Source organism: Ceratotherium simum, chromosome 23, assembly GCF_057802395.1.
Source record: "Ceratotherium simum simum isolate JZ-2026a chromosome 23, ASM5780239v1, whole genome shotgun sequence".
NCBI classification, from domain to species: Eukaryota; Metazoa; Chordata; class Mammalia; order Perissodactyla; family Rhinocerotidae; genus Ceratotherium; species Ceratotherium simum.
Window position 1 is genome coordinate 8,069,958 of NC_141922.1, and position 23,495 is coordinate 8,093,452.

The 23,495-nt window shown below is 36.7% G+C and overlaps 1 protein-coding gene across 2 annotated transcripts in view; it reads right to left on the reverse strand.

The window, feature by feature from the left end:
* Positions 1-23,495, reverse strand: part of KHDRBS3 (KH RNA binding domain containing, signal transduction associated 3) — a 184,136-nt gene that overhangs the window by 21,846 nt on the left and 138,795 nt on the right. For both annotated transcript variants that reach the window (XM_087447417.1, XM_087447416.1), the window contains one exon: positions 15,491-15,573. In XM_087447417.1, the coding sequence (XP_087303543.1) occupies positions 15,491-15,573 (83 nt within the window). The remainder of the gene's footprint in view (positions 1-15,490; positions 15,574-23,495) is intronic.

Sequence of the window (23,495 nt, forward strand, 5' to 3'; positions counted from 1 at the left end):
CCAGCAGGCTCCAGGCTGCTCCAGGCTCATCTTGTATATTTCTTACCCTAGCTTAGAATCAGCCATTTCTCCAAGGAACCCTGGTTCCTGTTACTGGATAATAGGATTAGAAACCAAGATTTGTGCGTTGGGTGCTTTTTAATATTTTGATCCACAGAAATTTATTGAGACTGGTTTTATTGCCCAGAACATTACCTATATTAATGAATGTTCCACATGAACTTGAGAACAATGTTTATTCTACTCTTGTTGAATAGTTCTATAACAATTAGTAGGTCAAGGGGTTGATAATGTTTTTCATGTCTTTTATACACTACTGATTTGTTGTATGAATTCTATCAATTACCTAGATAGGAAGGTCTTAAAGTCTCTAACTTTGTGATTTGTCTCCAACAACTGAAATTTTGTTTTTCTGTCAGTTGGTATTCTTTCATTTTTTAAAAATCATTTTTGTGCCTTGCTATTAGGTGCATACACACTTATTATTTATGTCTTTTGGAGGAAATGCCCACTTTATCATTATGAAATGCTTTGCTATCTCTAGTAATATTCTTTGTCTTGAGATATACTTTGTCTCAAATTACTATAGCCACACCAGATTTTTAATGCATACTATTTTCATGGTATAGCATTTTCCATCCTTTTATTTTCAAGGTGGCTGTATAGTTGTGTTTAAAGTGTATTTCTTCTAAACAATATATAGATGGTTCTTTGCTTTGTATCCAGTCTGCAAGTATCTGCTTTTTAAATTTAGGTTTTTCATCTATTTTTATTTAAATTAATTATTGAAATATTTTGAATCAAGTCTTCTTAGTATTAGCTTTATAATTCTCCAAACGGTTCTCTTTTCCTCCATTTCTCCTTCTCTGAATTTTTATAAGTGAATTAAATATCTTTAGTAATTTATTTTTTATCACCTCTATTGACTTTTTAGTTATGCCTCTTTTATTTTGTAGAGGTTGTTCTAGAAGTTACAATATACATCTTTAACTTATCAGTTTATCTTTAATAAATAATTAAATGCTTCACAAACACTGTAAGAACTCTCAACAATATACTGCCAGGTAACACCCTCTCAGCCTTTGTACTACTGCTGTCATACTTCACTTCAATACATGTGAGCAATATGCTATAATTTCCACATTAAATGACTATTACTTTTACTTTCAATAGCTAATAGTTTGTAAAGAGATTCAAATAGAAATAAATGTATCTGAATACTTTTTAAAGTGGTCTCATTTTCCATATTTACTTTTTCAGGTATCCTTCATTTCTTTTGATAGAATGAGCTTCTATCAGGTATCATTTCTCTTCAGTCTAAGTCTTTTAGCACTTCTTACATTGCAGGTCTGCTGGATACCAACTCCCTTTCAACTTTCATTTTGTCTGAAAATGTTTTTATTTCATACTTCTCTTTGAAGGGTATTTTCACTATATAAAATTCTAGTGACAAGTATTTCTTTCACCACTTTAAGGACACCATTCCACTGTCTTTTGCCTTCTTTGTTCCTGATCAGAAGTCAGTCTTTTTTCTTACTATTTTTTCCTCTATGCAAAATGTCTTTTTGGTTGCTCTCAAGATTTTCTCTTTGTTTTTAAGCAATTTGTATATGTTATGCTTTCATGCGTTTTTCTTCATATTTATCCTGCTTGGGGTTCTATGAACTTTGTGGGTCTGTGTGATGGTGTTTTTCATTAATTTTGAAAACTGTTCAACCATTATTTCTTCAAGTATTTCCTCCGCTCCCTACTTTCTCTCTTCTCATTCTGGGACTCCATAACACAATAGGTTGTTTTATACTGTCTTGCAGATCTCAGAGGCAATGTTTCTTTTTCTCTTTGTCTTCCTTTTTTTTCTCTTTGTATGCATGATCAGATAATTTTTATTAATTTGTCTTCAGTTCTCTTATAATTTCCTCTATTGTGTACAATCTGCTAATAAACCCACTGAAAGAATACTCTTCTCTGATACTGTAATTTTTCATTTCTAGAATTTCCACTTGGCTGTTTTTTTAAGAATTTCCATTTGCTGAATTCCTACTTGATCATTCATGTTGTCCACTTTTGCACAATATCCTTTAACATATTTATCCTGTCTAGTTTTAAGAACCTGTCCGACAATTCCAATATCTGGTTTTTTTTGTCTGTTTCTACTATTTTCTCTCTTGAGTCTGGGTCATATTTTCTTATCTTAAAATTTTTTATTGAATACTGGATGTTTATGAAAAAAATAGATTAGCATAAATAAGCGTTACATCTGCAAAAGACATATCTCTTCTTCTGTCAGGCTGTTAGTTGCTGTATTAGTTTTTTACTTCTTCTGTTAACAAATTACCGTAAACACAGCAACTTAACATACATTTATTACGGGGCAGTTCTATAGGTCTCACTGGGGTCTCACTGGGTGAAAATCAAGGTATTGGCAGGACCACATTCCTTTCTGGAGGCTCCAGGGGAGAATCCATTTCCTTGTCGTTTCTAGCTTCTAGAGGCTGCCCACATTCTTTGACTTGTGGCCCTCTTCCTCTACCCAGCAATGTTGCATCTCTCTTTGCCTTTCTTCCACAGCAACACTGTCCTCTGACTGACACTTCTGCTACCCTCTTTCATTTTTTTTTATTTCTCTCTTTTTTTCTTATTGATGTCATAATAGTTTATAACATTGTGAGACTGCAGTTGTACATTATTATTCGTCAGTCACCATATAAATGTCCCCCTTCACCCCTTGTGCCCACCCCCCAACCCCCTTCCCTCTGGTAACCACCAAACTGTTCTCTCTGTCCGTGTGTTAGTTTATACTCCACATATGAGAGAGGTCATAGAGTGTTTGTCTTTCTCTGTGTGGCTTATTTCACTTAACATAATACTCTCCAGGTCCATCCATGTTGCTGCAAATGGAACGATTTTGTCTTTTTTTTATGGCTGAGTAGTATTCCATTGTATATATGTACATCTTTATCCAATCATCTGTTGATGGACAAATGGGTTGCTCCCACGTCTTGGCTATAGTGAATAATGCTGCAATGAACATAGGGGTGCATAAGCCTCTTTGGATTATTGATTTCAAGTTCTTTGGATAAATACCCCAAAGTGGGATAGCTGGATCACAAGGTATTTCTATTTTTACTTTTCTGAGGTATCTCCATACTGGTTTCCATAGAGGCTGCACTAGTTTGCATTCCCACCAGCAGTGAATGAGGGTTCCCTTTTCTCCACATCCTCTCCAACATTTGTTATTTTTTGTCATGGTGATCATAGCCATTGTCATGGGTGTAAGGTGATATCTTAGTGTAGTTTTGATTTGCATTTCCCTGATGATTAGTGATGTTGAACATCTTTTCATATGTCTATTGGCCATCTGTATATCTTCCTTGGAAAAATGTCTGTTCATATCCTCTGCCCATATTTTGATTGGGTTATTTATTTTTCTGTTGTTCAGATGTGTGAGTTCTTTATATATTATGGAGATTAACCCCCTGTCAGATATATGGTTTGCAAATATTTTCTCCCAGCTGGTGGGTTGTCTTTTCATTTTGATCCTGGTTTTGTTTGCCTTGCAGAAGCTCTTTAGTCTGATGAAGTCCCGCTTGTATATCTTTTCTTTTGTTTCCCTTGTCCGAGTAGACACAGAATTCAAGAAGATCACTTTATGACCAATGATGAACAGTGTACCGTCTACATTTTCTTCTAGGAGTTTCATAGTTTCAGGTCTCACCTTCAGGTCTTTGATCCATTTTGAGTTAATTTTTGCGTATGGCAAAAGCAGATGGTCTACTTTCATTCTTTTGCAAGTGGCTGTCCAGTTTTCCCAGCACCATTTATTGAAGAGACTTTCATTTCTCCATTGTATGTTCTTTGTTCTTTTGTCGAAGATTAGCTGCCCGTAGACGTGAGGTTTTATTTCGTGGGTTTCAATTGTGTTCCATTGATCTGTGTGTCTGTTTTTGTACCAGTACCATGCTTTTTCGATTACAATCGCCTCGTAATATGTTTTGAAGTCAGGGATTGTGATGCCTCCAGCTTTGTTATTTTTTCTCAGGATAGCTTTAGCTATTCAGGGTCTTTTGTTGCCCCATATGAATTTTAGGATTCTTTGTTCTATTTCCATGAAGAATGTCATTGGGATTCTGATTGGCATTGCATTGAATCTGTAGACTGCTTTAGGTAGTATGGACATTTTAACTATGTTTATTCTTCCAATCCATGTACATGGGATATCTTTCCATTACTTTAGGTCATCATCGATTTCTTTCAATAATGTCTTATAGTTTTCATTGTATAGGTCTTTCACCTCCTTGGTTAAATTTATCCCTAGATATTTTATTCTTTTTGTTGCGATTGTAAATGGGATTGTATTCATAAGTTCTCTTTCTGTTAGTTTGTCATTAGAGTATAGAAATGCAACTGATTTTTGCAAGTTTATTTTGTACCCTGCAACTTTGCTGTAGCTGTTGATTATTTCTAATAGTTTTCTCTTGGATTCTTTAGGGTTTTCTATATATAGAATCATGTCATCTGCCAACAGGGAGAGTTTCACTTCTTCATTGCCTATTTGGATTCCTTTTACTACTTTTTCTTGCTTAAATGCTCTGGCCAGAACTTCCAACACAATGTTGAATAACAGTGGCAAGAGTGGGCACCCTTGTCTTGTTCCTGTCCTCAGAGGGATGGCTTTCAGTTTTTCCCCGTTGAGTATGATGTTGGCTGTGGGTTTGTCATATATGGCCTTTATCACATTGAGGTACTTTCCTTCTATATCCATTTTGTTGAGAGTTTTTATCATAAATGGATGTTGTATCTTGTCAAATGCTTTCTCTACATCTATTAAGATGATCATATGCTTTATATTCCTCTTTTTGTTGATGTGGTGTATCGCATTGATTGATTTGTGGATGTTGAACCATCCCTGTGTCCCTGGTATAAATCCCACTTGATCATGGTGTATGATCTTTCTAATGTATTGCTGTATTCAGTTTGCCAATATTTTGTTGAGGATTTTTGCATCTATGTTCATCAGCGATATTGGCCTGTAATTTTCCCTCTTTGTATTGTCCTTGTCTGGCTTTGGTATCAGAGTGATGCTGGCCTCGTAGAATGTGTTAGGAAGTGTTCCATCTTCCTCTATTTTTTGGAATAGTTTGAGAAGGATGGGTATTAAATCTTCTTTGAATGTTTGGTAAAATTCTCCAGAGAAGCCATCTGGTCCTGGACTTCTATTTTTTGGGAGGTTTTTGATTACTGTTTCAGTCTCTTTACTTGTGATGGTCTATTCAGGTTCTATATTTCTTCTTGATTCAGTTTTGGGAGGTTGTATGAGTCTAAGAATTTATCCATTTCCAGGCAATGCAGCTCAGTTAAGTAAAAATGCCCTTCATTCTCATTAACCAGGTCTTGATTCAGCCTTCATCAAGGCACTGTTTTATCTACATTACTTTGGCCAAGTTGATATGCCTGATAGGTTTTTTTCTTATCTAAAATGTCATATCTCTTTCCTTGAACTTTGCCAGAAACTGTTTACTCTTTTTAAAGAGCTCTTAAATATATTTACACAGTCAAACACTCACTATATAGTAAGTTTAGGCACTTATTGCACAAATATTGGGTAAAAGGTCACAAACACTTTTAAAGTTCTTGATGTACACTCATAAATTACTTTCTAAAAGGAACATATCCCTTCATGATGACAAATATAAGAGAAAAATACAGTGTACACCATGTCGGAACTATTTCAGTTTCTGAAGCTGTGAGTCTAGTAAATGAGGTTTGACTAGATCCGAGAAATTCAAGCACACTGGTGTTCCCCCTAATAAATCACCCTTCACAAGTAACTTCAAGCTTTGACCTCAAGTCTATGCTTTCAAGCATTTTAGGACTCTAAACAATCTAAATTAAATGAGGCCTTCAATAACTTTTTATTTCACAAATGGGGAATCAAAATGGCATGTAGAATTTTATTCAGATTGTTTATTTGTTGGGATTTGTTGACTGGAGTCTCTCAAAAAAGAACGTAAAAAGTTTCTAAACTCACAACAACAGCTACACAGAGAAGCAGGAGAGCAGAGTGTGCAGACTGCCCGTGTTCACATCCCAGCTCTAGCACCTACTCTCCACGGACCTTAGGGAAGTTCTGTCATCTGTTTCTCAATTTCCTCATCTATAAAATGGGATAATAATAGTAACCTATCTTTGTAAGGCTGTAAAATACTTAGAACAGCGTGTGGCACCCAGTACATGCTACCTGAGCAAGTTCACTGAAATTTTACTATCTGCATTACATCTGTTATCTCGTTTAATCACAATCTTACACATCAAATACTACTGTCATCATTTTACAGATGAGAAAAGACGCAAAGAAGTTAAGTAACCTGGCCAAAATCACAGTTAAGGAAGTGATGGAGCTGGGATTCAAATCCAGGTTTGTGTGGTTTTATAGCCCACAATCTTACTACTAAATCATGCCACCCAATTTTAAGAGTCAGGAATTATACAAAAGTGATATCATTTTCTTTCACAAAAAAGAGTGCAGGATTTTTAAGGAAAATTCTTCTAAAAATCAATAAAAATACATTTTAAGAATGTATGAAACACGGGAAAAGAAAACCCAGGGAGATTCACCAAGTAGATCTTTGTCTAACAGATTTTAAAATTCTACAGTAAAGATTTAAAACGGGGGGCTTGATAACCAACATACCCACTTTTTAGAAACTCTGTCACATAATCCACACTTTAGCAACGAACCCCTTTCCCTCGTCCATTCACTCTCTGCAGCATCTGTCACCGCTATGAATGGTTGATCATAAGTACCACTCTAGTCTTCTCAATGCTATTAAGCAGATGGCAGCGCTAAATCCAAATGATGTAGTACATCTCCCTGGTGGACTTTGTTTTCACATACTACCATTATTCTACAATTCCTCGGTGATAAATCTCGTGTATTCTCAAGAACATCAAAGAGTGAACCAACAGTGGCAATCGATTGATTACCACTAGCACGTCTTTACCCTGCCACTGTTTCCACACACTTGTGAAGATCACGCAGGATGATTCCACAGGGGGAAAACAGGAGTTCTAGTATGCTCTACAATTATAAGGACAGGTTTTTTTTACTAGCTGCTTTCAAGTTAAGTAAACATGGGCTTGATCTTAAAGAGAACTGGGTATGAGGTCTGACTTACTTACTAGCTATGCAACTTTAGTCAAGTTCAAATTTTCTGAGTACCAGTTTATTTGTAAAATTGAGGACTGGCAATCTTACACAGGTTCTTGGAAATTAAATTAAATGACAGGCACGAGCACATCTAACATAGTAATTAACACTTGGTAAGTACTCAATAGACATTTGATTCCTTCAAAGTTTAACTTAACGAATCTTGAACAAAAAAATTTCCTTTCTTTTTTACTAGTTTAACTCTAAGGAATTTCCTGATGAGGCTATAGAACCTCTTAGCCTATTTTCAATATAGTCAAATTATCAACTTTAGTAGGACACTGTAACCATGGGTGAAGCCCACTCATGGTTCTCAGATTCATTCGATCACACTTTCAGTTTAAGCAGTGATACACAGAGCTGATCCATTAATTAGTGAAACAAATGCTGAGTGCAGTGTGTGCTAAACTTCAGCCACTCATGGAGCACTTTCAGGACTTCTGCCATCCACGTACACTTCTATCCTATTAGTGACTTAATATCACTCTCTATATTGATTTTATTTTAACTTGAATACATTTATAATTGAAATATATCAATAATATTCATAAAAACATGTGATAATTATACTTTTCTAATAACTTTAAAAATCTAATCATTAAAATTGTAAAAAATCTGCCTAGATACCATCTGAAATCATGTTGTGAAACATCAGTGATAAGGTAGTACTCTTTGAAAATCACTACTATAAGAGAAAGAAAATGGGCTGAAATCAATATTGTCACTAAGTGTGTAACTCAGGCCACTTATTTAAATCTCTCTCAGTGTCTCAGTTTTCTCAAGAATAAAATGGGGATGATAATATTTACCTTTTAAGGTTAAAATTAAGATCAGAGGGGATGTGTGCGTGTATACACACATGCACGCATCTACCTTATTGTAACCAACACACTGCAGTAGATAGTCAATCCATAATGAGCATTAATAGCAATACTCGTACATGTTAACACTTCGGCTTTCGGCTGTTCCTTCCCTTTCCCTTTTGGGTGTAGCTTCATTTTTTCACTATTGCCTACCCTCCTTTGTTTCCTTACCTCAGGGTCCTTGATTGAGAATTAAGGTATTGACAGGTTTACAGTATCATTTGGGTTGGTATCTCTGTTTTGTCAATGTCTACATAATACTCTGTTAAAAGTATTTGTTTGTTAATAGCTTATACTGTTTAGTTTGTGCTAAGAGGTTCCTTCAGTAGTTGTGCAGCAAGCAGCGGAAAAACCAAAGGACCAGGCTAGGTAAAAGTGTATCTGAGGGGCCAGCCCCGTGGCGTAGTGGTTACGTTCGCGTGCTCTGCTTTGGCGGCCTGGGGTCTGTGGGTTGGGATCCCAGGCACTCATCAAGCCATGCTGTGGCAGCGTCCCACATACAAAACAGAGAAAGACTGGCACAGACATTAGCTCAGGGCCAATCTTCCTCACCAAAATATATATATTTGACAAAAATTTTATAAGGCATGGTTAATAAACTCTTAATCCAGGCTAAATCATTTCTGTTTTTAAAAGCTCAAAACAGCCAACTCTGAAACTACAAAGCAATATTTTTCAAAAGATAGTTTTACTGATGTTTAAATGATTACATCTTACGTTAAAAAACAGGTGAGCATTTCCAAAGTGAAAATTCCAAATTATTTTCACATCTCTACAGGTCAGCTCTTGAGAAGGCATTATTGGACATATAATGCTAAAGCTGCCAACGGTAGCAATAATAAACTAGAGAGCAGGGCATATGGCAACATTGATTTTTGTCTTGTTACTTTCCTTGGAACTGGCATTTGAAAACACACCAGGAGTACTCACAGCTTCTGACAGCTTCCATTACTCTGCCTATTTGGATAAAAAGGGCTTAGGTGTTATTTTGTCACAAAAACAAATCAGCGATTTTATGTTTTTTAAAAATATTTTCTTAGCTGGATAATGGTTTTTAGAGTCAGACAAAAACCTAGGCTCAAGTACTCCTCAGCTGTATGTTCTTGGGAAAGTTGCTAAACATCACAATCCTCAACTTCCCTACAGGGAAAAACTTAGCATGTAGGGTCATTATGAAAATTGGAGATAATGTATTAAAGGACACAGATAGCTGAGTACTAGACTTAATAGATTCTCCAAAACTGGCAGCTGTTATTTCTAATTCCTTTTTTCAGTAATTTTAAGTGTTTTCATGAAAATCATAGAGATTTTGGAGGATGAAATGAAATGTGTACTTGAAAGTACAGTCAAACCACAAAGCACTATGGGAAATTAGTGTGTCAGTATTAAACCCGTCCAGAAACAATGTTTTTACCACACAGTCATCCACTGACACTCAGGGCGTTATTAGCACTATTTTGAGATCCTTTTTGTTCTACTTACTTCATGATCACTACTGGAATCAAATATTTCTTTGGAGAATTTACAATTATTCAGAAATACAGACTAAAATATTATAGTATTTTTAATAAAAATTATATATTTTTAAGGTGTAAACATGATGATTTACAGAGTGAAGTGATGACTACAGTCAAGCTAATTAACATACCTTCTCCTCCCACACTTAGTCTTGCGACGAGAGCACCTGAAATCTACTCTCTTAGCAAATTTCCAGAATTCAATACAGTATTAACTATAGTCCTCATGTGTACAACTGTGACTGTTATTAGGATTGTAAATATGACATCAAATGAAAATTATTTTCACTTAGTTTAGAGTGAAATGGATACATTTACAAAGGGTTTCTGGGAGTAAAAACAATGATTTCTGTGAAGGCGCAAGCCATGTCAGGGTAGGGGCAGGTCCCCGAGGGCTGAGCCATTCATCACCTGCTCTTCTTTATTCACCACAGCTATTCAGGAGCTGTGTGTCCATAGGAATTAATCAATAAATATTTCTGAGCCAATGTATACTAGAACAATTTCCAATATTGCAAAGAACAGTTCATATTTCTCTCCACAATGACTGTGTTGACAGCTTGTTACTCATTAAACGTGTGAAGTTAGATAAACAATGCTTTGTTTTACAATACAACATGAGCACTATAGTGGTCATTACAAAAATCAATGGGGCAATGAGCTGCACTACATTGAATTTTCTATCACTCTGTAGGGATTCTCATTTGTGCTCTAATGTTAATACAAGGTATTTGAAAATTGAGAGAAAAAAGTTTCTAATTTGTAAAACTTCCTGAGAGAAACTGTTGTTTCTGCAACCAAACAGTGTCATAAAATGATTACGGCTCATGAAGTCTAAGTCATTACTGAAAGGAACCCTTCCACACAGAATAACACCCCACGGCCAGCCATACACCGTGCTGTCTTCTTCTGTCCTGTTTTCAAGTGGGCTATGGCTGCTCACCTTGCTAATCCCAGTTTACGATAAATATCTATACAGATCATCCCCGGGGGGAGAAGTGCCCCACAAGGTACCCCCTCTCTCTTCTCATCTCTCTGTAAATCATTTACTTGCACAGTCCTTCCAGATTTACTAGTACCTGCTTCTCATGGCCGTCCCTGTGTGAAAGCAGACGCAGAGTAATTGAGAGCTGCAGAAGGAGGGAGGGAGCTAGGGTTTACTGGGCACTAACTACCTTATATCATATATTAACTATCTCACATAACTTATCTCCTTTAGTCCTCTTAAGAGAAAACGTTGTGGATGGCACACATCACACTGCCTGTCAGCTTTCCTGTCTCATCAACCTTAAGGATGACACTGGCGGCATAGCGGTTAAGTTCACGCGCTCTGGTTCGGTGGCCCCGGGTTTGCAGGTTCGGATCCCGGGCGTGCACTGATGCACCGCTTGTCAGGCCATGCTGTGGCAATGTCCCATGTAAAGCAGAGGAAGATGGGCATGGATGTTAGCCCAGGGCCAGTCTTCCTCAGCACAAAGAGGAGGACTGGCATCAGATGTTAGCTCAGGGCTAATCTTCCTCACACACACACAAAAAAAGGATGACCCTCTAAAGCAGAAACTAAGTTACACATTTTACAAACTGAGGCTTAGAGAGGTGAAAAAACTTGCCCAAAGTCACATGACCAGTAAATGTTAAAGTTGAGATCTAAAACCACTTTTGGAAAGAAAACTACTTTTGAGCTTGTAACTATAATTGTTTATGTGTAACGTGTACTATAGTATTAACAAGTTATATCTTACACACAGCACAAAACATCAAAATAGTAATTTAAAAAGGACAAATATGAGTTGACGCGCTCTCATTTTCTTTCTGCATCTCGTGAGCTGACCTGCTTACCCCGAGGGTGTGTGTGCCCTAATCTGGAGGCATTTCACTGTGCTGTAGTGCCAGAGACACAGCCAGAGTCTTAACTCTGGCTGTCCAAAATTAAATTTGTAATTTAAAGTTTTTTAGTAGCCAGATTAAAAGTAAAAAGAAACAGGTAAAATTAAATTTAACATATTTCACATTCTTGATTTCACACTGTCTTTGGAATCTGGTGTGTGCTTTACACTTCCAGCACACCTCACTTTGGACCAGCACATTTCAAGTACTCAACAGCCATATGTACTGGTGGCTACCACAGTGGAGGGTGCAGTTTTCACTTCTGCTCAGGGCTCTTTCGACTACATCATGATATGTCAAAGAACATTTTGAGAATAGCTTTGTAATTTAAAAGGAGATCAAGTAAAGAATTCTGCAGTAACACTGAACTATATAACTATAGCATAGAATAGACTTTCAAATTCTAAATTGAGAGAATTATTGAAGTATGAAATTAATTTCATAGAACCGGAAGTGGCAAAATCAAGGAATTTTAGACTACAGAATCTCAAGTGTCACATGGTATTATCTATTAGTCAATATTAAGGCTCCTTGAGAGTAGTGGCAGTGAATGTTATTTGCTGAAAGGATCTAACGTAAAACTGGAAAAATAAAGTTCTTAATTTCATTAGTTTTAGTCTACAACATTAATATGCAACATAAATGAAATTCTTAGGTTTGATTAAAGTAGTCCCAAGTCTGATAAGGCAACACTTCCAGTTCAGATGGAAACATAATTCCTAAGGGATTCGAAAGCATCACAAAGCATTAGATTTTTGAATAGTGTATATAGGAAATACTAATAGGAATTAGTTTCAGCAACTGAAATAAAAACCATGAAAAAGGAGAGTGGAAAGGCAGTGGAGCAGAGGACAAAAGAGAATGCTTTAGGGCCAACGTGCATTTGTAGCACTGCTCAGCCTTGTGAGTCTAGATAAGTGATTTAACCTCTCTGAACCTGTATGCAAGAGAAAGGCATGTTTAGACTTGAATTTTGTAGTATTTCAGGGCATGCTGAGAGGGGAGAGGGAATTTATGTGAAGTCCCTGGAATAGCACCAAGCACACAGTAAACACACCCAGTAACTGAATATGATGGTGATGGTGATTTCCTTGTTAATACCTACTATTTGATCCTGGGGACAATTTGAAAATTTGCTATCTTCACTGGTTTATAGTAGATTTCTAATTCTGAGACATACAGCGTTGTGCTTAAACTAATGTTATAATACGTGCATGTTATGGGCTGAACTGCCTCCCCCCCAAAATCATATGCTGAAGCCCTAACCCCTAATAACCTCAGAACGCGACTGCATTTCAGGGCCTTTAAAGAGGTGATTAAGTTAAAAGCGAGGCCTTGCATGGGTCTTAATCCAGTCTGACTGGTGTCATCATAAGAGAAGCAATTTGGATACGCAGAGAGACAGCAGGGATGCCGTGCACAGAGGAAAGACCGTGCGAGGACACAGGGAGAAGGTGGCTGTCTGCAAGTCAAGGAGAGAGGCCTCAAGAAACCAAAGCTGCCAACACCTGATCTTGCACAGCCTCTAGAACTCTGAGAAAATAAATTTCTGTTGCTTGAGCCATCAGGCTGTGGTATTTTGTTGTGGTAACTCTAGCAAACTAACACAGTGCATAAAACCATTTCTTCACCCTAATCCATACTCTAGCTGCTTTATTTGGATTTACAATAGAGCAACTGCTTAGTTAAGCCTGAATGCTACAGAGGAAGACACTGTAGTCAGACCTTGGTTCAAAGTTTCACTCCGCTTTTAAGATGCCTGATCTTAGGCAAATTACCTAATTTTTGTGAACCACAGTTTTCCTCCTTAAAAGGAGTGATGTTTATTTCACAGGTTATAATAATTAAATGAATATTCAGAATACCTAACAAACAGTGGTTTCTGCACTTGCCAATGTGTACAATACTCATACACTTCTCTGTACTCCTTCAGGGAAGATGAGTTGTAGCACTGAAAAGATCACTTCAAAGAAGGTAAATTGGCTGTCATGCAAGTTGTTTCTTAAAGTGAGCCTTTTCTGACATTTAAAGGGCTTATAATTTATAATGTACCAGCCTCCTAATTGATCTCTGCCTCCAGGCTCACCATCTGTCAATCTAGCCCCTCCATCACCAGCTAATTAATTTCTCTGAATCCAAGTTTAAACATCATTTCCTTGCACGTAACTCTTCGATGGCTCCCTACTGCTGCCTGAAGCATCAAGCCTTGGCTCCTCGAGCAGGGAACATGCAGCCGCTCCTCCTCCCGCCTCCTCTCTCTCCTTGTGTATCACAGACTCTAGCTCAGCAAAACAATGAGGAGTTCCCAGAAAAATGCTTGCTGTTCTGGCCTTGTGAAATGCCCTTCCCTGTTTGTACCCTGGTGACGCCTACTTATCCTTCCCTTTCTCTGTGAAATGTCTCCAGTATTCCCAACCAGACTTGAACATTGCCTTCTTATGGAAATATCAAGTTTTTCCTCAGACTTCTCACAGTGATTACCATACTATATTGCTTTTACATATTTATATTTGTTTCCTTCTAGCCTGTGAGCTTTTGAAGGAGAGGGTCTCTGCCTCAATAATCTTTGTATCCCAAACATCAAGCACAGTGCCTAATATAGTGGACATTCAATAAATGCCAGCTTAATAAATGACCAAAGGAATGAATGCTTGTGACCAATCATATTAATATGTTATCACAGCTTAGACTGGATGGACTTTATAAGCTTTCTGGATCTAAGTTCACATTCTGTTCTGGATTTAAGTTCACATTCTGGATTAGTCATTTACTTCTGAGCCTCAGTTCCATCATCTGTAAAGTAGAGATACATTAACTCTTGCTGCTGCCATTCAGACTAAATGAGACATACAAGTCTAGGATTAAACTCCATGTGTGATTTTTGGCAAATTACTTAATGTTATGCTCTGTGCTCCTTTTCTTCATCTATACAACAGGAACAGCACCACAAACTTCATAAAGTTGCTGGAACACTTAAATGAGATACTAGATGTAAAGTCTTGCATAGAATCCTCTAGCACCACTCACTCTAGGGTAGGCCAACACTCTCAAGGATACAAACATGATGCACAAGGCTTCCACTAAAAAAGACCAGTTGAGAGTCAAAGTTTGAAGGCAACTTAATTGCTACAAGTTACATAAGAAAAAAAATTTGGCATGAAGAAAAAGAAAAAAAAAAATTTATATCCCTGTCAACCTCAGTACCAGAGTTAAATAAGAGTACCTATCTGTTCAAAGCTTGCCTGACACAGTTACGAGTTCAAAAGTTAATTTATGTTTCATAAAAATAGCTATATAGTCCATACATATTTTATGCTTCATAAAGCCAATATTTTGTTTTGTGTATGTCTATCTTTGTCCTCCACTTACAAGCAAGAGGTTTCTCGGCATTTAGGAAAACACTCTGAATAGAATAAACACTGATTTCATGTATCAGTGAACATCAAGGCATATTATCAGAAGAAGTAACAATAAAGCTCTGTTTTGCCTCTGATAATACTTACTTATTTCTGGGTAAATACTTCTTTAGAAAATGAATCAGAACTAACTCATACTCACAAATAGGAATTTGAAGTTGTTAGAAAACAGGAGCTCTGCTGCTAAGAAAATGGAAATGTTCTATGAATATGAAACAAAACTTTTGGCACTTTCTTCCCCAAGCATTGACAACGTAGGACTGTTACATATTTCTGGTTTGATTTTGGGCCTCAGGACTTGAATAGCCACAGACTTTGTAGACATTGTTCCTCCTCAGAATATACTGAACACTTAAGTCAAGTTTTTAGAGTAAATAAAATTTCAGTTTTTATTTCCCAAGTCTCACTGCTTCAACACTAAAGTAAATTTGTGAGGAGGAACACACGCCAGTTGGTAGGACAGACAGTGCTTCTCCAATTAAAACAAACAAAAGACAAAGCAGATCAAGTCAAATTACCCTTACTGGCCGATCATCATCCTTTCTCAGAGTATATAAATGTGGAAGGCACAAGTGTCTGGTCATGAAGGTTTACTCTTACCTTTGGGCTGGGGTGCTATAGCTGTTATCATAGGAATCATAACTCTGTTCATCATAAGCAGTGCCATATCCATCATCATAGTCCTAAAATATAACAGGAGAAGCAGAAAAAAGTTCAGAGAAGTTTCTGGGAATAAAGATGCATTCTGCATTTAGTGAATCTTTATTAATTCAGCTAGCACTTAACTGTCTATCTAATTATAGTGTAAAGAAAAATATGAGTGACATTAGTGAAAATGATGAAGAACCTCCAAAAATTATCTTTACAAAGGCCAGGAGAAACTGGAAAAAATTGTCAGAATCAACATTTTCACAACTCTGGAAATTAACCAAAGGTTTGCAGACATCTAGGGAGCATTTATTTTTTAAAAAATTGGCTGAACCTTGGTATGAACAGTGAGTTTTGTGTTGTTTTAACTTGTCCTGTTGCCACCCCTCACCCCCAGCTCTGCACAGCTCTTGAAAACCAAGAGCCACAATCATGGCGGAAACCAGCAGGCTGGAGGTCACTGGAGGGGGCAGAGCAGGGTGGAGTGCTTTCAAAATCCCATTGCCAGAGGATTGTCTTTATTTTTATTCATGTATTGTATTTGTTTGTAATAATAAATTTTATTTGTATTTAGAAATAAATAGTAACTATTTATTATTTTATTTTATTTATTTATACCTGATACTTGGAGCTCATCCAGTATGAAAAGCCTTTCCCATGGGAGTATTTGAAGAAAATAATTAGAGACAACTGTTTAAGATTTCAGCTGTCTGAGGTGGTGGAGAAAAACTGGAGCAAACAATAGTCTATTCAAAAAGCTTACAAGGAAAAGTGGGGGAATGAGATGTCCATATGGGCTTTGAGAAGCTCTGACATATTCGTGGGATCTAGAAAGCTATGTACATGCACAGTGCCATGTACACGTACAGGAAAGACATGACAAGGTCCTGAGCTCTAGTAAAGGCAAGGCTAAGGCAGAGTTAGTTGTAAATTGACTGGTTGAGTGTTGAAGACATGCTCCAACGTGCACCCATAGGGTCTTGGCAAAGATTAGGGACTTGTTTCCAGGCATTCAATAAAATCTCTGTCTAATCATTAGCTGACCACTAAGGCAACAGAGGGGAGACACTTCAGTGAAAACATTTGATAAAGATAGACTTTATAATATCATTTGGAAAAGTCACTAAACCAAAACCAAAACCAAAAACAAAATCCTGAGGAAGGAGGAGAATTTGATTTCCACAGTTGACACATTATACTAAATGTCCAGTTTTAAATAAAAAATTAGGTGACATGCAAAGAAAGATGAAAGTATGGCCCATACTCAAGAAAAAAGTAATCAAGAGAAGCTGTCCCTGAGGAAGCTAAGACATTGGCCTTACTAGACAAAGACTTTAAATCAGTTATTTGAAATATATTCAAGGAACAAAAGGATACCCTGTGTCTAAAGAACTAAAGAAAAGTATGAGAACAATGCCCCACCAAATAGAGAACACACATATAGAACATAATAGAAAGAATCCAAAGAAGTTCTTGAGTTGCAAAGTATAATAACTGAAATTAAAAATTCACCAGAGAAGTTCAACAGCAGATATGACTAGGCAGAAGAAAGAATCAGTGAACTGGAAGATAGATAAGTTGAGAATATCCAGTCTGAGGAAGAAAAGAAAAAGAATGAATAAAAATGAACAGGGTCTCAGAAACCTGTGGGACATCATCAAATATGAACATATGCATACTGAGATATTCAGGAAAAAAGAGAAAGAAGTAGAAAGATTATTTGGAGAAATAACAGCTAAAAACGTTCCAAATTTGATGAAAAACTTTACACATGCAAGAGCTCAACAAATTACAAGAAGGATAAATTCAAAGAGACAGACATCTAGATACATCACAGCCAAAATGTTGAAAGACAAAGGCAAAGAGAGAATCTTAAAGCAGCAAGAGAGAAGCTACTCATCATGTGCAAGAATTCACCAATAAGATCAAAAGCTGATTTCTTAAGAGAAACTGTGGAGGCCAAAAGACAATGGGATTCTACATTCCAAGTGCTAAAAGAAAAAGACTGTCAACTGTGCATCAACTGATGTAAGAATTCTACATCCAGAGAAACAATCCTTCAAAAATAGAAAAAAATTAAGATATTCCCAGGTAAACAAAAACTGAGTGAATTCATCACTATGCTCTACAAGAAATACTAAAAGTAGTCCTTCAGGCAAAGTGAAAGGTCATTAGACAGCAACTTGAATCTACATGAACCAATAGAGTAACACTGGTACAGCTAACTACTTAGGTAAATATAAAAGACAGTATGTAAATGCATTTTTTGTTGTAACTCTTTTTTTCTCCTATTTGACTTAAAAGACAACTGCATGAAGAAATAATTGGAAATCTGTGCTGTAAGGCACACAATGTATAAAGTTGTAATTTGTATGATAGTAACAACACAAGGGTGGGAGAGTAAGAATGGAGCTATAGAGGAGCAAAGTTTTTGTATACTTTCAAAACTAAGTTGGTATAAATCTGAAAAAGACTGATATAATTTAAGATGTAAATTGCAATCTCCAGGGCAGGCTAAGAAAATATTTAAAAAAATTAAAAAAGTAGAAAAAGAAATGACAATGGAATTAAAGTGGTGCAGTAAAAACTAATCTATTTAACACAAAAAGAGGTAGTAAATCACAAAAAAGACATGACATATAGAAAACAAATAGCAAAATAGGAGTTGTATATCCCACCTTATCAGTAATTACACTAAACAAAAATGGATTAAACACACCAATTAAAAGGCAGAAACTGGCATCATGTTAAAAAAAATGATCCAACCACTCGCTGTCTAAAAGAGACACACTTTAGATTCAAAGATAAAAATATACTGACAGACAAAGGATGGAAGAAGATATACTATGAAAATACTAATCAAAATAGAACTACTATAGCTACACAGTCTTATGTTTTTTAAAGACAGGAATGTGTTCTGAGAAATGCATTGTTAGGTGATTCCATCATTGTGTGAACAACACAGAGTGGACTTACACAAACCTGGATGAAATAGCCCACTCACACCTAGGCTATATGGTACTAATCTTATGGGACCACAATTGTACACGTGGTCTGGCCTTGACTGAAATGTCATTATGCAGCTCATGACTGTACTAATATCAGACAAAACAGACTTTAGGACAAAAATTGCTACTAAAAAAAAAAAAGACATTTATTTATAGTGATAAAAGGGTCAATGTATCAAGAGAATAAAATTATTATAAAAATGTATGCATATATATAAACATTTATAACAGAGCTCAAAATATATGAAGCAAAAACTGACAGAATTAAAGGGAGAAATTAGACAATTCAACAATAATAGTTAGGAACTTCAATATCACACTTTCAATAATAAAGAGAACACCTGAAAAGAAGATGAAAAAAGAAATAGAAGATTTGAGCAACAATACAAACCAATTACACCAAACAGACATCTATAGAACACCTCTGTCCAATAAGAGTGGAATACACATTCTTCTCAATTACACATGGAACATTCTCCAGGAGAGACCATATGTTTTCCCAATTCAAAATTTACTACAAAGCTAAGTGATCAAAACAGTGAGGTACTGGCAGAGACATGTAGATTAATGAAACAGAATTGAGAGTACAGAAATAAACCCTTACATGTATGGTCAATTCATTTTCAACAAGGCTACTAAGACAATTCAATGATGGATAGAATAGTCTTTTCAGCATATGGTGTGGGAGTAACTGGATATCCACATGCAAAGGAATGAAGTTGGACTGTTACCTCACACCATATACAAAAATTAATACAAAATGCATCATATATCTAAGTATACAAGCTAAAATTATAAAATTCCTAGAAGAAAACAGCTGTAAATCTTTGTGATCTTAGTCACCAGTTTCTTAGATATGCCAGCGAAAGCACAGACAACCACAGAAATATAGACAAAATGAGCTTCATCAAAATTAAAAACTTATGCATCAAAAGACACTAGAAAGAAAGTAAAAAGACAATCCACAAGACAGGAGAAAATATTTGCAAATCATATATCTGATAACGGTCTAATATTCAGAATATATAAGGAACTCGTACAACTCAACAGTAAAAAGAAAACCCAAAAAAGAGCAAAAGCCATTCTCCTAGTTCTACTGGGGACAGACTTCAAACTGAGGACATTCTGCAGATGTGATATCAGGCACACTACAGTTATTTTCAAAGTATTGTGGAATTCAAAAAGGTCCAGAGAAATGAACATTCTATAAGATCAGATTAGATATGTTGCTCAATGACATTTACATCCATGGAAGTGTGACTGCGACCTTAAAACTGATTTATAAGTTTCTGAGCTTTGTCAACTACATAGTAACTTTGGGCTTACTGGTATTTAATATTTAAATAAGTCTGGAAATAACATCTAAGTATCTTGGAACATTGGTATTATCAATGCTAATCAATTTAATGATTACCACCAGACCTCTTGAAGTAGAGATATGTGGTCAAGGGGTAAGAGAAAGGGTCTGGAGTTGGACGGGCTTCTATAATTTACTATTAATGATTTTAGGCAGGCTAATTTACTTATCAGAATCTGTTTCTTTACCTGTAAAATGTGAATCCTTGTAAGTAGCTTGAAGGGATTAGAAATTATATATACACACATATGCATATATTCCAGCAAAATGCCGGACATGTATTAAGAACTTCATAAAAGATAGCTTGTATTGTTAACTATTACAGTAAAGCATTACCCATGCAGACCTCTCTCCTGAATTTCTAAGATGATACGACTCATAATGAAGAACATCAGAAGCCACTAGATGCAAGGATATGAGCCAAATGACTGGTTTTAAAGTAATTACCTTAGTTATTCTCTTTTAAAAAGCATCTACTAAATATTAGACCTCAATTCATTTGACTTAGCAAAACATAAATATCTAAATAGGAATTTACATTGTAATGCTTTCAATTTTGTAAAACAGTAATACATAGGGATGGTACTGTCTTTGTAGGAAATTAGGCTTATACAATATTCACATGATCACCTAAAATTTTTAAATGTTTTTTCACAAAGGAAGAACTGAATATTTGTTGAAGAGCTATGTGTCCAGTACTTAGGACACAAGATATACTAGAATATAAAATGAATACTCATTAAATAGGGGCAGAGGAAGAATCAAAGTCAAGAATACAGTTAGAACACAATATGCAAGGCATAGTGTTCCTCATAGTAGCTAAAGGCAGATTACTAATCTGGCTATGATCTTCCAATGACCAAGGCAAGGAGGAGAAAGCTATCAGACCAGACACATGCAAAAAAGAAAATTGAGATGAATTTAGTTATGAGGAAAGTATCATAATGCAGACATTACTAAGAATTCTGGTGAATGAATAAATAAAAGAAGCAGGTATTCCTGAGGAAAGGAGTAATCTTATTAAATTAAAAAATCCCTTCCCTTAGCACCTCCCCTGTGCCTGGCTCTCTGCTAGACATCACGGATGGAAAAGAAGTGTCACAGTCTAGTGGGGACACTGGCACGAGGTAGAAGGGGAGAGATGAGAGACAACTAACCAGAGGCCTGTCAAATGATGCAGCAAAGGTGAGCATCGAGGTGCCACAGGATAGCCCAACCGGGACAAGGTAAGGGAAGGAAGTTTCCCAGAAGTGTTGAAGCTAGAACTTAGTTTCAAAGCAGAGAAAAGCAAAAGTAGACAGGAAAATTCATTAACTATAAAAATCAGGCAGAATGAATAGCAGGTGCAAAACAATGGAGGTTTAGACATGAGAACCCTCTCATTCCAGGAATCAAATTGCTGGTTGTTGGTACCTGGTAGGATGCAAATGGAAGAGGGGACAGCAGTGAAACTGAGAAACCCATAACCCGGATTAAGAATGATCAAGTTGAGGAGTGGCATGCACGATCCACTCTGCGTTTTAGAAATCTCTCTCGGGCAACAGTGTGTGAGCATGGAACAGCAAGGGAGATTCTGGAAGTCTAGACTTGCAAGTAGATCATTGTACTGTGCCTAGCTGGGCAAAATGTGGAGCTCATGGTTTCTTTAGTAATTTGTTAGTGGCTTGAAAAGAATATGGTTCACCAAGTGAAGAATTCTATTTCTACGCTTATTTAAAGAATCAAGATTGTAAATGACTGGAACTTTCTTAAATAACTAAAATGTTAAGTACTATACTGTTTTACCCTACAGTTACATCATTCATTCCTTGTTCAATTATTCTGTCAGATATTACAGTGCTAGCAATTTACTTGAATTTTCAAATTGTTTAGATCACTGAATTGACTTCCATATTTACACTGAAGATTTGAAGATTCAATTTGCAATTCTCACACGATTCTCTTCGTGATTTCACAGCTGGATTTGGCCATGGGGGTGCAATTCCTCCCATTACAAGTATGCTTTGTTCAATGGATGACACTTGAAAAATATAGGGAAGCATAAAGAACATTTGGACAAGAAACTCAGTGTGACTGTAAATAAATGTCTACATTTTTAGGAGGGACTAGAGGGAAGTCTTGTTGATCATCTGCTATTTTATTGCAAGGTAGGAGATGAGGTCATTGGCTGAGAACAGTAGAGTAGGGTAAGAGGAGGAAGGACGGGGGTGGTGGAGCTGGTAAGAGCCTCTGAACGGGAGGCTTCTTGTCTGAGGACTGGGGGATCTGAGCTGTAGCAGTCTTCTCTTTTTTTAATGCTCCTATCTTCCAGTGTTCCAACTACTGGTCGCTTGTTTTCCATATTTATATAATTTGATATTATGAAATCCTCTTTAGATTTTTCCGAGGATAGAGTAGGAATTTAAAAAAATAGTGAATGCGTTATTTGTTACAAGTTAACATATAGCTGAGTGGGAATCATAAATCTAGTATGGAAGGAGTTGTTGCAGATTTAGTTCAATTGCACAGCTAAGCCTAGAATCTGCTTTTTAAAAGCTTGCCAGAACCTGGAATAGGGAATTCACTACTTTTCTGTTACCAGTGCTCAGAGATGTCAAACAATGTTCTTTACACTTGGAATCTTTGCATAACTTCTCGCATCTCTATATTTTCTCCTAGAGAACACTCCTTTATAACACGGCCCCAGTCTACATGTCAGCCTCATTTTTACCATGTCTCCTGTGCTTCGAATGCAATAATTACTTCCAGTTCACGTGCTGTTCCCTGCAAGTCTCTGTGCCTGCCCTCTGTGCCTAGTGACTTTTCCAATATGAAGCTTAAATGTGCCTCCTCTTCTGTTATATCTTTTCAGTCCCTGTGTCTGTCATATCTGTGTTATGCCAACAATGGACCTACTGCATATACTTCTCTCACTGTATAGAAATGATTGGCTTTTGGCCTCACCGACCATAATGAACATGGACCGTCTTACTTACTCTTTTACACAGAGAACTAACAGTGCCTGGAACTTAGGGAGGACGACTCAATAAACGTTTACTAGATGGCTGGGTTGACTGCCCCCGGAGGGAAAGCCACATTCCTCTCCCACTTAGTCCTCTCACCTGCCCTGCGTTTGCCCAAGCTTGTCTGTGTCTCCAGAGCCATTCCTCGGATGACCCAACGAGAGGAAACTGGGCATATAACCCTGTTTATTCTAAGCAACCTAATGAATTTCCTCTGGAAGAAGATTAATAGAGCTCCCTTACATTGTTAAAATGCACTGCAAAGATGTTTTATCCCCTTCCTTGCCCTTTTAAAATGGGGTCCTGCACCTGTGAGTGAGACAGTACTGGAGATACATAGCTCTCATAAAACGCTAAGAAGCCATTAGTCTACAACCTCTGACGGCACTCTTGTCTGGGAACTCAATGCCTCTCCCTTTACTATCCCACTATCATTCCACCTGGTCAGTAAATCTTGATTTTTTATCTCCTAAATCTCTCTCATACCCATTCTTTCTCTACATTCCCAATGTGACTGCAATAGAATTCAGAATTTTTCCATTGAACTAGTACAATATTCTAACTCACTTTCCTGGCTTCCTAGTGCTTCC